General features: G+C 44.5%; 1 protein-coding gene across 1 annotated transcript in view; it reads left to right on the top strand.

The window, feature by feature from the left end:
- Positions 1-16552, top strand: part of RNF213 (ring finger protein 213) — a 2876335-nt gene that overhangs the window by 2315487 nt on the left and 544296 nt on the right. Inside the window, exons 45-49 of the mRNA XM_086931045.1 lie at positions 11594-11708; positions 13065-13275; positions 14507-14700; positions 14826-14948; positions 15592-15702. Of these exons, the coding sequence (XP_086787171.1) occupies positions 11594-11708; positions 13065-13275; positions 14507-14700; positions 14826-14948; positions 15592-15702 (754 nt within the window). The remainder of the gene's footprint in view (positions 1-11593; positions 11709-13064; positions 13276-14506; positions 14701-14825; positions 14949-15591; positions 15703-16552) is intronic.

Below are 16552 nucleotides of genomic sequence, written 5' to 3'. Positions count from 1 at the left end.
TCGCGGCCGTGAGGCCTAACATCCTCACTGAGGTCTTCAAACCGCAGTCATGCCCACAGGAGCCACTGCTGCCGTTTAATGAAGCCTTGTCAGACGTTCTGTTGGGCACGTGGTCCAGGCCCGCTTCAGGTGCGCCTGTTGATCGGAACGTGGCCAGGCGCCACCGTCCTTGTCCGGACGACCCCAAGTTCCTGTCTACCCACCCCACTCCTGAGAGTCTGGTGATCCAGGCCTCGACCTCCCAGTCCGCATTCCCGTCGGCCCCGCCCGACCGGGAATCCAAGAGGTATGACCAGTTTGGCAAGAAGGTCTTCTCGTCCATTAGTTTGGGCCTGCGGTCTTGCAACACCGCTTGCCTCTTGGGCCGCTACACCCACTCTGTGTGGGATACGGTCGCGGAACTGCTGCCAGAATGCCCCATGGAGGTGCGGGCAAAACTCGGTCAGGCTGTGGCTGAGGGCCGAGATGCAGCTAAATATTCGATACGGTGTGGTCTTGATACGACCGACTCGCTGGGCAGAGCTATGTCAACGACGGTGGCGATTCGTCGCCACGCCTGGCTGAGATCCGCCAACTTTTCGGCAGATGTCCAGAATACATTGATGGACATGCCGTTCGATGGCTGTCACCTGTTCGGTGACAAGGCGGACCACGCGCTGGAACGCTTCAAGGACTCCAGGGTCACGGCCAAGTCCTTGGGTCTCTCGACCCAGCGTCAGCAACCGGGTTCGTTTCGTCCCTTTCGTGGCCAAGGAAGTGGCGCCCCCACACGTGCTGCCAGCCACGCGCCGCAACAATCCTTTCAACGCGGTGGCGGCCGTGGAAACCGCCGTGGTGGCGGTCGGGGACAACGGCGGGGTCAGACCACACCTCCCCCCGCAGCATCTGCCTCAAAATCCTCCTAGTCCGTGCTTTCGGCCCCATGTGACGCCAGTGGGTGGCAGGGTTCGCCATCACCACGCTCACTGGCGCACGATCACTTCGGACAGGTGGGTGCTGCAAATCCTCCGAAGGGGCTACTCCCTCCCCTTCGAGACCACTCCTCCAGCCATGCCACCGCAGAACCACCGTGTGTCGGGGGACCACTTGACACTTCTGCAGGAGGAAGTTACGGCCCTCTTGGCCAAGGGGGCCATCGAGCGCGTTCCTGGGCCAGAAGTAGGGCGTGGTTGCTATTCCCACTACTTTCTGGTACCCAAGAAGGACAAGGGGGGCCTACGTCCTATCTTGGATCTAAGGAACGTCAACGGCTTCCTCCGGAAGGAGAAGTTCAAGATGTTGACGTTAGCTCAGGTCTTGGCTGCTCTAGACCCACAAGACTGGATGGTAGCGTTGGACTTGCAGGACGCATATTTTCACATCCCCGTCCTGCCGGCCCACCGGCGTTACCTGCGGTTCACGGTAGGCCAGGAGCACTTTCAGTTTATCGTGCTTCCCTTCGGCCTTACCAGCGCCCCACGGGTGTTCACAAAGGTGATGGCGGTGGTCGCAGCCCATCTGCGCAGGTTGGGGGTTTCAGTCTTCCCCTACCTAGACGACTGGTTGTTGAAGGCGGGCTCGCCCCAGACAGTCGTCCACCACCTTCAGATGACGGCAGACCTCTTGCACGACCTGGGGTTCTCCATCAATGTGCCGAAATCACACCTGTGTCCCTCTCAAAAGCTCCTTTTCATCGGAGCGGTTCTGGACTCGGCGCAGTTTCGGGTTTATCCTCCGGAACGGCGGGTCCGGGATATTCAGGCTTTGATTCCCATCTTTCAGCCGCTATCCCGGGTTTCGGTCAGGTTGACGCTGCGGCTGCTGGGACTGATGGCTTCCTGCATCCTTCTGGTGCATCACGCCCGGTGGCGGATGCGGGCTCTGCAGTGGGACCTGAAGTTTCAGTGGGCCCAGCATCAGGGCAACTTGTCCAACCACGTCTTGATCTCGGAGGGCGCTGCGAGACAACTGCAGTGGTGGCTTACGGACCGCGATTGGGTCAGAGGCAGATCCCTCTCCCTTCCCCAACCGGAGCACGTTGTCGTGACGGACGCGTCCCTCCAGGGCTGGGGTGGCCACTTGGGAGAGGCAGAGATCAGAGGCATCTGGTCTCCGGCGGAGTCCCGGCTCCATATCAACCTGTTGGAGCTGCGGGCGATTCGTCTGGCACTGAAGGCATTCCTCCCCTTTGTCAACGGGAGTGTGGTGCAGGTGTTCACCGACAACACCACCGCCATGTGGTACTGCAACAAACAGGGCGGAGTGGGGTCGTGGACCCTTTGCCAGGAGGCTCTGCGCCTCTGGCAATGGCTGGAACGTCAGGGTGTGACTCTGACGGTTCAACACCTGGCAGGTTCCCTGAACGCCAGGGCGGACGAACTCAGCCGTCGGTGCTCGATGGATCACGAATGGCGTCTGAACTCGGACGTGGCGCAAGGCATCTTTCTGCGATGGGGAGAGCCTTGGTTAGATCTATTCGCCACAGAAGAGAACGCGCAATGTCATCAGTTCTGCGCGTTGGAGTTTCCAAGACGGCACTCGCACTGCGACGCCTTTCGGCGCGAGTCGAGTTGCGGTCTGTTATACGCCTTTCCGCCTATACCACTTCTGCCCAGAGTGCTGAAGAAGATCAGGCGCGACCGGGCCCAAGTCATCCTTGTGGCTCCGGACTGGGCTCGAAGGTACTGGTATCCCGAGCTACTCAGCATGTCAGTCGGTCCCCCGATCCGCCTGCCTCTTCAGGAGGACCTTCTGTCGCAGCAGCAGGGGACGGTCCTCCACCCGAACCTGTCCAGTCTCCACCTCCATGCTTGGAGATTGAGCGGCGGCAGTTGAGGCCATTTGACTTGCCTCCTGAAGTCTGTGATGTAATTCTGGCAGCCAGGCGTCCCTCCACTAAGTCGGTATACGCCTGTCGGTGGAACAGATTTGTGGCATGGTGCACAGCAAAGGCTGTGGATCCACTCTCTGCCCCTCTTTCCGAGGTTCTTCTGTTTCTTCTCTCTCTTGCCCAGCAGGGCTCTGCTCTGGGCACTATCAAGGGCTACCTTTCTGCCCTTTCAGCCTTTTTAAGGCTTCCTGATCAGCCTTCTTTGTTCAAATCCCCGATTGTAACTCGATTCTTGAAGGGCATCACTCACATGTTTCCACCTGTTCCGTTTGTGATGCCTCAGTGGGATTTGAACCTGGTTCTGACCTTTCTGATGTGTGCTCCCTTTGAGCCCCTTCATTCTTGCCCTCTCCGTCTCCTGACTTTAAAGACGGCTTTCCTGGTTGCCATCACCTCTGCCAGGAGGGTGAGTGAGCTCCAGGCTCTTTCTGTGAAACCTCCTTTCTTGTCCATTCATCCTGACAAGGTGGTTCTGAGGACTAGACCCTCTTTCCTGCCCAAGTTTGTTTCGGCCTTTCACATCGGGCAGTCCATCACCCTCCCTTCCTTCTTCCCGCCTCCGCATCCTTCAAAGGATGAAGAGCGGCTCCATCGTCTGGACCCAAAACGTGCGCTTTCATTTTATATGGATCGCACACGCCAGTTCCGGGTGGATGACCAACTGTTTGTTGGCTACGTGGGTGCGAAGAAGGGACGGGCGGTCCATAAACGGACCATCTCTCGATGGGTCGTTCTCTGCATCAAAGCGTGCTACTCTTTGGCTCGGAAGGAGCCTCCTGTTGGGCTGAGGGCCCATTCCACTCGGGCCACGGCGGCTACTACTGCCTTGGGCCGGGGAGTCCCTTTGCAGGACATTTGCCAGGCGGCTACGTGGGCCTCGCTGCACACTTTCGCGAGGCACTACTGCCTGGACAGTCAAGTCCGGAGGGATGGCTTCTTTGGCCGTTCGGTCCTCCAGGACTTTCTGGTGTAGGAATGTATTGGTTCGCAGACCCACCACCGGGGTTGGTATTGCTGGGGTATCTATTCTAAGGTAAGGAATCTAACACTAACGTGTTTCTTTCAGATGAACAAGTTACTTACCTTCGGTAACGATATATCTGTAAGAAACATTAGTTAGTGTTAGATTCCTTACCGAACCCACCCATCCTCCCCGTTCTGCGAACTGATACCTAGGGTTAAGGACATCCCTTTCAGGGCCCTAGTTTTTACATGGCACCAGTGTTGGTTCTCTCATGGCTCTGCGTCTCCTGGCGCGGAAAAGCTGTGTACAAAGAACTGACGTCAGCGCGCGGAGGCGGCGTCTATATACTCCAGCGACGTCATCACGGCGCACGACGCCGACGACGGACGCGGAGCCGCAGGGGACGCCTGCAGACGACGCCTACCGACGCGCAGGGGTACTGCTACGCAAAAGTTTCCGGATCCAGACTGACGCCTGGGGATATTCTAAGGTAAGGAATCTAACACTAACTAATGTTTCTTACAGATATATCGTTACCGAAGGTAAGTAACTTGTTCAACGCTAATATTCCATTCCCAGTTGGAACTAGTAGTGCTGTCTGTTCAGTGGGTGCCCGTGTTACTGAGGAATCTTGTTTTTGAAATATGGGAGCCAAAAGATAGGACTTCTTGCTGTTCTGGTAGTGTGCCCTGTCTCAACTGCAAACCCTTGAGACCAAGAAGGATCTTAAACATTCTCAGAAAGTCTTAAACAGTGTCCCGCTTGGGCACCAATAACTGGACAATAATTCTCTAGTCCCTGAAATTCTGACATTGACTTGATTTGGGAGGGTCGTTCCTGTTTCAGTGAAGGCATGTCAATCTAGGGAGTTTGAACTACTTTATTTAGCTGGAAATGTACAACAGTTGTCACTTTAGCCCACTGAGCTGTACAGTGTTGTCCCAGAGACCATCAAAGTAGACGCCCAGATGTAGCATAGCTAATAATTGTTTTTGTTTGATATTTCTCTTCGATTGACCTGAGACTTTGTTTATAAGTTGCAGTATATGTAAATGTTTCATATTGAAGCCCACAAGCTGACATCGGTTTTACTCCACAGTTTAACCACTTCGATGCTGATGACGAGCTCAGCTCGTCATGAGACTTACCTGCCGGGTGCTGATGACGAGCTGAGCTCGTCATGTAACGCGGTAATTTAAAAAATGCAGCACACAGCAGGAAAAGCCGCCGCAGCGATGCGGTTAACTCTGCCATTGAACCATTTTTTGTTTTTGTTTTTCAACAGTGCTGCCTTAATTTGATGTGTTGGGAGCACTGGGCACGATAACAATTTATACATCATGCTGTGTTCATATCAGCGTGGTTAGACTTGGCATCTTTGGTATGGTTTTCCCTGACTTTTTGCCTTCAGACCTCCTTTTCAACTGACTTTATTTTTGCTGTCTTTAGGACTCTGGGCACTTTACCACTGCTAACCAGTGTTATAGAGCATGTGCTCTCTGCTTAAAATATGGTAACATTGGCTTTTTCACAATTGGCATATTCAGTTTACTTAAAAGTCGTTAGTAAAGTGCACTACATGTGTCCAGGGCCTGTAAATGCTTCTTGTGGGAATGCAGCACTGATTGCACCACTCATGTAAGTAGCCATTTTAAACAAGTCTCAGGCCTGACATTGCAGAGCCTGCATGTGCAATTTTAAACTGCCATGTTGACTTGTGAAGTAAACTCTCTTTGCAGACCCAAACCTTCATTTTTAGTACATATAAGTCACTCCTAAGGTAGGCCCTGGATAGCCCAGGGGAGGGTGCAGTGTACTTAAAAAGTAGAACATATACTTTAATTTTTGGCATGTCCTGGTAGTGAAAAACTCTTACATTTGTTTTTCACTACTGCAAGGCCTTTGTCTCACATTGGATAACATTGTGATTTCTACATTTTATAAGCAAAATTTCTGGTTGGGAAGAGATGGGACCCCCATATTTTGAGTCTCTGGAATCACAATTTAAAATCCTAACTGATGGTGAAGTCGGATTTTAAATTGTAATCTTGAAAATGTGACTTTAAGAAAGTTGGCATTTTCTTACTTTTGCTATTTGGTGCCATCTGCCTGTCTCTGAATACTCATCTGGGGTGGGCGACAGCTTGGCTTGTACATGACCTCTAGATAGCCACACACAAAGGGAGCTTAGGTGTGACTGATGGGCCATCCTGGGCAGGATGAGAAGGAGGAGCTGACACTTACACCTGAATAGGCTGTGCCCTGTCCCCACATGTAGTGCTACAAAACCCCCTTTAGTGAGTCTAAAGCCAGAGCAGGAGCGGCAGGGACTCTCTGCACTTCAAAGGCATCTCTTTGAAGTCTCCCCCACTTCAAAGGCAGAACTGGTTATAAGTACTGGACCTCAGATACCCCCACTTTAGTACATTTCTAGACATGTGAAGACTCTGCCAGCAAGGAAGAGTGCTTTGCTGCTGAAGTACTGCCACTCTGCCGGATGGCCACTCTACTGAACTGATGCTTTGCTGAACTTCTTCATAATGCTGACTATGCTACGCCTCATCTCCATCGTCGACTTTGTGCGGCCTAGAGCCGATGTAACACCTCCATTTTAAGGATTGACGACAACACATCACCTCGTCTGCTCCTCACATCTCCCTTGAAGTCGACACAAACAAGGTGTCAAGCGGGCCAAGGCTCTCTGTATCCAACCAAGGCTTTCCACTCCATCGCGGTTGGCCTGAACGTATGATTTTATCCTGGTCTAGCATGACCAGATAGCCTAGATTGGCGCTTTTTCCTTTTAAGCACTACATGTCAGTTTATTCTTGTAAAAATTCATAACTGGTTCTACTTATTTGGATTTCTGTCATTTTGGTCTTGTTTTGTTCATTAAATTAAGCTCTAATTTTCTAACCAGCTGTGGTATCTTTTTGTGTGGTGGTTTCACTATTTTACTGTTTGAAGTGTTGCACAAATACTTTACACACTGCCTCTTAAGTTAAGCCTGACTGCTCTGTGCCAAGTTACTAGGGGTGAGCACAGGCTAATTTAGGGTGTGTCTGTGACTTACTCTGACTAGCATGGTGGTTCCTGCTTGGATAGGGTGCATACCTCTGCCAACAAGAAACCCAGTTTCTAACAAGCGCCCATTATAACATTTGTAAATAGTCGAGTGTTTGGAAGCGGTGCAGTGGAAAGGAATTCGAGCCACTAATATTGAGCCAGGAAGTTCTAGCTTGATTGAGGAAACTGAATGTTGCAGAATGTTGTCTTCTGTCTGGGTTTCTGCACTCCTGTAGTACTCATGGAATAGTCCCTTTCACTGCTATTGTCCAGTCGCATACGTAAAGGAAGCAGCTTTGTTATCCAGTTGGATTGCAGTAGGGTTAGTGTCCCTTGGATGCCACGAGTAGATGGCGGTACTCACTAAAGATAACCATTGACTGACGTAATTACATAAAAATATAAAAAGGCCTCCCAGAAGGTGGATAATTTAGTTTGTAAATGGGTCTACCTCTGAGCCCACATGTGTAATTACATCAAAAAAGCAGGGAGGTACTGTAATGCTGTTGCTATTTAAACCCAAACTGACACTGAGGGCAAGCCAGGCTACATAAAGTCGCCACAGAGTTAAGATCAGACATCCATCTCCTGAACTCTGGAGTACATGGTAACACATGGAGCAAGATATTGTCATACACTGTTGTATGGGTAGTGAAAAAAAGGCTGCACAGTATCAACATTTATCCCCATCATGTTGTTCCTTTTTGTTCATTTTTGGATAATTCAAACAGCACTTACATTACACTTGCAAGCCAAGCACTAGCTCTGTCAGAGGATGGGCATCTGCTGCCTGATTGTGAATGGGTGCTAGTGTTCATATTAGCATGGATAATTGAAATGCCGGAACTTAGTTTATAAGATGGGTAACTTCACGTGGAGTTTTGGTTCTGAGAAGTAACTGTGTTGAGAATATCTTCGTTTTACTTCAGCTTTCAAAAAGATGTTGTTTGTTAGTATAGATGCCTAACATGTCGTGTTCAGGATTTGAGCTAATTTTTCGTGAAAGCCAGCCTAATACCTACAAAACTGAGGACAAGGGTTGACGCAAACACAGAGACCGCACTTTGTCAGACAAGATTTAGGTTTGTAAGTTTGGTGCTGGAAAAAAACAGGGAGTGCTCCCTTATCCACTCCCTATTTGGAAACCCAAAAAAGACAATAATGGAAAATGGAATTTCCACACACATATAATATTATTCCAATCAGTTCATTCTACAATTTCCATTGATGATCCAGTCAAGAATTTGTTTGGGTCCATGCTGTTTCTTTAGAAAAATGTCCTTTATTAAACAGACTGAATACACCCAATCGATAAAATCCACATAGAACAATTAGCCGACGCATTTCATCCCTATGGGGACTTCTTCAAGGCTAAAGAAAACATATATACCAAGCATTTTTAAAATATATACACATGTTCACACAGACGTCTATTTACAAATAATTCCAATATTTGCAAAGCCATACATTACATTCAATTAATTATCTACAAAAACAATATACATCGGCGAGGGTCAACTCCGTCAAAGTGAATTATAATGACAATCAGGATTTATTGTACATTTCTGATGAGACAGTTGTTAAACATTCTGTTTGAAAGGTCATTGACCTAACATACCTCTTATATCAATTCAAGATGAATGTTTTCAAAGAAGTTAGTCTATTCACAGGTAAGTCCTGGACACTTTTGATAACTTGTAATTATAAGCACCTGAAGAGAAAATAACATATATTTTGTTTACATATCGCCTCAATGTTTAAAGCACATTATTAATTTCCAGTAATCGAGACCCATTATGTCTTATTTCAAGAAAAATGAGAATTATGAACATACACTTCATTTATTATTATTACATTAGAGAGGTATGCCCTAAAAGAAGCGTTTCTTTCTGTTTAGGCAATTGTTGTCATATGTTTCAATTAGGTTGTTAATTCGCAGTTTATTCGAGGTACGGGAAACTTCATTAACCAATGGAAGAGAAGGAGATTTAGGTATTTGCAATACATGCACTCCTAAAATATGCACGCAAATTAGTCAGAATTTCAGATCCTACATGAAGTCTGTATTATGAAACGACCTATTTAAGGTTAACCGAATAGTAGCAAAACATGCTTTACGAAAACATTTGTGACAATATGGCCCATGTAATTATAACAATATCAAATGGTCTGTTTACTCTCACACAATAGGAAGAAAGTACTGAACAGACCCGATTGCAAAGGTTTGGTGTTGATTCAAATTTGCAATATAATTTCTCACGATGACAGTTGTCAGTGTATATTCTCGCTAACAAATACAAATAAAGTAAACATTGCACAAGCAATTTGTTTACCTTACATGGGTCAAACACCAACTAAATTTAGAGTATTGGAGACGCCTTCATGATTTTAAAACATTTTCTTTGCTAAACTAGTAGCAATATAGGGAGATAACATCTCGGGGCTCCCTGATATGCTAAAGAAACATGTATTAAATACACATCGATCAGCGTAAAACCGTGCTAATATTAGTACGCACGATCACCACGCTTCTAGAATTACCCGCAATAAATAAGCATGTTATTCAAATGAAGCGAGGGAGGCCACAGTTTTGTTCTAAAACATAAAAAAGTGTATTTAAACCATAACCATTAAGGTGCAGAAATGTTTTCTCTTACAGCGCTTTCACACCAAGTGAGATTAAAATATGGGGGGCGCCATCTTGAAGTTATGGCATGTACATTAAAAAAAACAGGGAGACGCCATCCTGGTGATCCCTGACTAGTTAGAGAAGCATGTATTAACTATATACCGAACATCGTTCAATTGCGCTAATGTTACTATGTAAGGTCATGACAACCACAAGCTGAGTATGTTCCCCAAAATTAAATAACCAAGGCCACAATTTACTCCAAAACCTAAAAGGACATATAACTGGACCATAGTTATTACAATACGAGGAGTATTTCTCTTACCAGTGGTATGATAACTAGTAACAAACTTCCTGATGTCTGCCCGGGTTGTGTGCAACGAAGGTACGCTCTTATTCCTCTCTTTATATACCAATGTTTTACAACACAAAACAGCTGTGCGACGCTGAGATAGAAAACGCACTATTTTCCGCGAGGATTGCGTCCACCATCTTAGACTGGGAAACATTTCATAGAAACACCGCCATTGTCATGGTGTTCCTGAAATTATCGTTACCAATTTGTTTTCCCTATGTTTTCATTTCATTTTGGTACATTCATATATATTCACAAATTTGGGGATCCATGATCAAATTCATTAATTCCCATTCCTTTGCGGAGGTATAGGTTGAAATACCAAACATTTCTTATCAAAACAATGCATGCCATTTTGAATAATATTCGTCATGATGACATGTTCTTGACCATAGCAACACCATGCTATTAAAGTAGATGTTGAGTCAGAAATGTACTGTTTTCAAGTGGATTGCGTCTTGCATCTTAAAATGGAAAACATTGCACGAAGACACTGCTATTATCACGGAGTTCAAAGAAATTATCGTTACTAGTTCATTTTCCATAGGTTAAAACTCACTTACATTTTGCAGAAGGGAATTACTGTCAAACAAAACCTGTTCACAGGTTAGTCCAAAAAGATACTCCAGAAACTGCTATGTTCTTAAAGTACCCACATCAAGGATACTTGATGAGACATTAACATGTAACCAGCAACAAAAAGCTGTATTTCTTGATCTTCTTAAACTTTACTTTTAGATCTCATACATACTCATTTCATATTATATAAGCAATTCCATAAATGTCAGTAATAGTTTTTCTTGGTGACATATCCAATGCTTTCGAGAAATTAGTTATATCTTTTGTATAGGGAGAATATGATAAGTCAAGATCTTCTGCATGGTCTGGGGTTCTTTTTATAGAAAATAATGAAATACATTATTAACATTAAGACCCATCTTAACACTACGTATGTGACATATCCATTTAGATTCTCTTTGCCTCAAATACAATTCACTATTGCCACCTCTTGCATTTATGGTTACATGTTCGATGGCATGAAACTTGACATTCTTATTGTTTAGATGAATATTACATATATAGTTTGCTAGGGGATATTTGATGTCAATATTCTTTTTTGTTCTGACATGTTCTTGGATTTGCAGTTTAAGATTTTGCACACTGCTGCCAATATATATCTGATTACATGAGCATATGATTACATACACTGTGAATGTGGTATTACAGTTGATAAAACTGTTAATCAAGTATTTTTCAGATCTGCTGTATCCAAAACAAATAGTTTTGTTAATTCCCAGCTTGTACACGCAGCAACTACCACATGTATGGAAGGCAACAGGTTTATCCAGAAGCCAAGTTCTTGGAGCTTCTTTTTTATTTTTGTTATAGCTGGGACATAATGTGTCTTTTAAGGTTCCTAATGCCTACTGGGGCATCCTGCACTAGAGCTTTATTGTAGGGAGGTTACACATACCAGAGGGAGACAGTGGGGGGCCTGACACCTGTCACAAAGGCATTTTGCATATTATTTACTACTTTCACGGTGGTCTTTGTACAGATGATGAATGTGTCCTGTAAGAGCTCAGTGCTACGGAAAAGGAAGATGTCCACCCTGGCCCTCAGTATTGGATGATGAAACAGGGCAGGGCTCATGTTTGGTGTGCCAATTCGGTATCTGTTTGATGTTTTTTCTGCTCTTTCCCTCTTTAGTTTTGATGATGTTAAGGATTATGTGCAGCAGTATCTATCCAGTTTGCAAGACAAGGCTATCCTAGACGAGGATGATAAGACAGAAATGTATGCACTCTTTGTCAACTGTCTGGAGGTAAGTCTTGGCCTCTCTTTCCACTTACCCTTTTGGAGATAAAATGTTTGGGGGTGATTTGGGCCACTGCTGCAGATGAACCGAGCCATTTTATTTCGATTAGGAATAAAAATCTTGTTTGTTTTTCCCCTGTATAGACGTTTGTATACCCAGGATGTATTAACTCTCTTTCTTTTACAATTCTTAATTTACATAAGGCAATTTCCTCTAATTAACCTTGTCCCCCTTTCTTGGCACGGACTGTAAATGGGAAACCATCTAATTTCAGATTGTGATCTTTTGTCTATATGTTGGTCAGTGAGTTAGACTTATTAGGTGGTTGGAGATTCAAATCCTCTGTTTGGTCAAAGGGGCGACCAGAGACAATGCTGGTTATGGGTATGGCCTCTGAGGTGCTTGCCTGTAGAGCTTCTACATGGGCCTCTCTTTGAACTTTCCTTGGGCAGTACTGGCTGCTGGATCCTAAAGCTTCTACCTTTGCCATGGGGTTATTTTCTTCTTGCTTCTGTTGGGGACAGAAGGCTGCTATATTTGCTCGATTGCTGTGCTTTCTCTTAAACCTGTCCACTGGGGAAGCATTTGACTTCTTCTGTGGCGTTTTCTTTTTGTTTTGCAATCCTTCAGTTCTGCCTTTGCATGTCCTCATTTACATAAGAAATTAGATGAAGAGGGAGGGAGAGGTAATGCTTAGGTTATCGGTGGAAATCTTCACACCACACTCCACGTTCTGCCTTCCTATCCTCACAGCCCTTGTTCAGCTGAAGGAGAGTGGGGTGGCGATTATGTCCAGTGATCTACGCATTGCTGAGGATGTCCTTGCAGATACATAGGAATTGTTTGCAAAGAGCATTGGACATTAGTTGTTAGAAACAAGAACAGAGGTTCTTGAAAGAGTCTACATAAAAACAGAGTTGCAAATCTTTCTAGCTGCTGGTCATTGGAGTTTGTTGCTGCTGGTCAATGGAGTTTGCTGCCGATGGTCAATGGTGCTTAGGAAGTTTGTGTGTTAGGAATGTACCATAGACTTGAATACAGGAAAAGATTAGTAGATTCAACCTCTACTTATTTTGAGAACATTTTTCCTTCATTTGATTTTTTTCATTTTAAAACCTGCTCATATTTCAGTCTGTCCTGTTCCTTTTCAATCTTACATTTTCTACTTTCTAATCCCATTCCTCAGTGTCAAGAGGGCCTTACTTTCCATTGTTGGATGTACTGAAGTATGGGTTTATCCTGAATTAGTCTGCCACAAACAATGTGATGTAGATAGTTATGTCAACAAAGAAGCAATGGGACAGTGGAGAAGAAGTTGATAAAAGTGATTTCTTGATACATTTGCCTGTCTCTTGGTTGTAGGACTCCATGTACGAGAAGATGAGGTCTTACTCCGATTCTGAGAAACAGGCTCATCTGAGGAATGAGGGACACTTTCTGGAGCAATATCTCAAATTAAATAGACAGAGTTGCTGTCAAGAGTCTTCCATTGAATATTTGCAGAGAGTTGCGAGGATCAGACTCTGCTTGGATACCGCTGCTGAATTTCTGTTCCAGCGTCATTCAAATGCAGGTTTGTAGTACTAGTGGGTCATTAGCCAAACTTTGCTTTTGAAGGTTGGCACTGCTTGTTTCTGATACCACAGTTGAGAATCGGTCTGGTGGATCTGTGTAAATGTACCCATTTCAGGAATGTATGAAAGACCTTATGGTTTGATGTTGGAAACTGGGTGGGCCCTCTCAGTCTTTCATCCTTGTGAGATCAATAAAATATCTAGAATTGAATTGGATAACAATAAGCATCTGTTCCGTGCTAGGGTGCTCCAGAGGGTGAGTGAGCATGTGCTTTAAAATATGCATGTTATGCTATGTTTTGTTATGGAATGTTAGACTCCAGGGAATGCAGGACTCAAAGTGTATGTGTTTCTATTCTCGGAGGCTTCCTTTTGAAAGGTTGAGGATAACTAGAAAATTGACACCTTCTTAGACCAGACGTTGTCTAGAATAGAATGTTATATGAACAAGCTGAACAGGATAGACTCCGAATTGCCAGCATGAGAACTGAATTGGAAAGTCATAAAATAATAGCAATAAATATTATTATAACATGTTTTTATTTAGTGTCTCATAACGCCTTTGTACCGTTTCTGAGCACTGTAAATAATTAGTTTTACACACTTTAGATGTAAACTGTTGGAAAGTGAGTAATAAAAGCTGACAGGCAGGTGACAACATTTATTGGTGAGCATAGAGAGCAGATGGTTACAAGTTGCATGCTGTTAAGGAAACAGTTCCTCAAAGGCAGGCCCTCCTTCCTTATGGTGCGAAATAGTTAAGGGATCAAGGTGGGAGTTGTCTTCTTTTCCGTAGGATGAACTGGTCACATCCTAGAAACTGAACGTTGTAGGTCCTCCTTTTGTGAAGTGTTCCAAAACATTTAGAGTGTTCTGTCTTCTTTTGTTCATTAAACAATATACTTTGAAATGGAATTGGGTTCTAAATTCAGTACCAGTGTTTTACTAAATGTATCTTCAATATAAGCTAACCAGGTTTAGTTACCCCTAACAGACACTCCAAGTCTAAGATAGAATCCCACACTACAGAGCATATGCCATTTATCAAGTGTAATTACTGAGATCATTATGACAAAAAGAAGGATGAGAAGGGGTGTGAAAATTAGGAGGTAGTTGAATTCAATATGTTTGAAACAAGGATCATTGCCTGCCTCTTTCTCTCTGTGTCTGTTTCTTTGAAAGATGTATTTTATCCAGTAGTAGATGAACTTTGAACATTTTGATCCCCAGAAGCAGCAAATGACAAAGAGAACCAGAGGTTCCTGAAAGAAATTGAGCTATTTTGCAAAAAAGCATCAAATGACTGGTTCCTGATTTACTTGGTTAGGAAGCTGGCAAACCAATACGGAATGGAGTTTGTTCAAAAACTCTCCAGAGATGTTCTCTATCACTGGATGTTCCCTGCAGAAATCATTGAGCAGCAGGTAACTTAAGTGCAGTGTATTTTTTGGAATACATGTAGTTCTTTTATTCACCTCTAGAGCTCATAAGTCTCTGAGTTGATGTTTTCTCTTCTGTGCTGACCTGAGTGATTCTTTGTTTGTTGTAGAGAGACCAGACCTGCAAAATCGATCTGTTTCTGGTGTATGGTGAAGGGTACAGGATCCTTAGAGACGCTCTGGGCACCGCACTCATTGAATGCAAGACAGAAAGCATTACAGCAGCTCAGAAGGTACCTATAAGACCAGTTCAATTGCCTTGAAATTAGTAAGCACCATTTCTGACCCGAAAAATGTATACATGAATAAACTATGGCTTGTATCAACTGTAATATTCGTGGCATTTCTGTGAGATCAGTCATCCATAGTACCACTGGGAAAGAAACACTTGAAACACACATATGACACACTGCAGAAAGGAATTGGGAAACGATTGTAGTTCAGAGACCCTGGCAGACTGTTAAACATATTTTGAAACAGCCACAGAAAGGATATGTTAATGCCAGTCATCAGAAGCTACTTAAGCCTTACGAAATCACCAGTTTCTAGACATGTAAATCCAGAGAAAATAATTGTCCACCGTCTCAAACTAAAGGCATAATAAATTCTTTCTTATGTTGATGCCCATTTGTTGTGAGGTGATTTCCTCATCACCAGGAAGCCAACCTGAACAAGCCTGGGTAGCAATAAAGGAAAAAATGTAAAATATAAATAACACCATAATTAATGTGCATATCAAATTTGGGAGATCCTTATTTTACCATTTCGATCTAAGGAATTTGCAATACTGAGATCTGTTGATTATAAGGACTCCTAGGGTAAAATGTACGTAACCAACCAACCGCCTATCTCTCTCTCCTTTCTCTCTCTTTATAGGAATGCAGCACGCCCAAGACTGTGCAGGCTGTGTACCTGCTCCTCGCTCTTTTCAGAGAGGTTTCAGGGTTGTACGGGTCCCAGAATACTAATCTGCACCCCAAACCTGCAGTAAGTGTTCCCCAGCCTTCCTAGAGCTCTATCATGAAGACCATACGTTTTTTTTTCTTCTTTACTATTTTGTTTGAACTCAAAGGCAATTTCTCACTCTTTTGAGGATTTTGTTTGACTTTATTCACATTTCTTAGCTGCAGTCCACATGGGTGAGTATTGAAAATTCAATCCATAAAGAGATGTTCGAGGCATGTGGGCTGCTGAATTCATATCTGTGCATAGATTGCCTCTTAGTGTTGGGTCCGGATGATTGCACATTGTTGTCCTGGAAGAGTCTTCGAAGTATCACGAGATAGGTGGCTCCTCCCCTGAACTACATGCACATGGGCATCCTCTCCATCCTCAGATTGTTTTTTTTCTGCGGCAATAACAATAAGGGCAAAGGACGAGGGAATAATACCACCAGATCCTCTACCAACACAAAGCAGTGACTTCTTGGCGCTACCCCCAGACCATACAACACCAGTCGAGGGACGATTACAGCAGTTCCTACCGGTCTGGCAAAACATCACTACAGACAAGTAGGTAAGGCAAATTATCCGGGATGGCTATTGCCTAGAGCTAACCTCCACATCACCCAACATACCACCAAGACACCATCCTATGTCTGTAGAACACCTAAACTTATTGCAGCAAGAAGTCATCAGCATGCTGCAAAAAGGGGCCATAGAACTAGTACCATTAGAACATCAGGGTACAGGGGTATACTCACTATACTTCCTCATCCCCAAAAAGGACTGGTCGCTCAGACCAATATTGGACCTCAGGCCCCTAAATCAATACATTTTATCAGAGCATTTTCATATGCTCACTCTACAACAAATCTTACCACTGCTGCGACAAGGGG

This window comes from Lissotriton vulgaris, chromosome 7 (assembly GCF_964263255.1).
Source record: "Lissotriton vulgaris chromosome 7, aLisVul1.2, whole genome shotgun sequence".
In the NCBI taxonomy this organism is placed as follows: domain Eukaryota; kingdom Metazoa; phylum Chordata; class Amphibia; order Caudata; family Salamandridae; genus Lissotriton; species Lissotriton vulgaris.
This window is presented reverse-complemented; position numbering and strand designations above follow the sequence as displayed.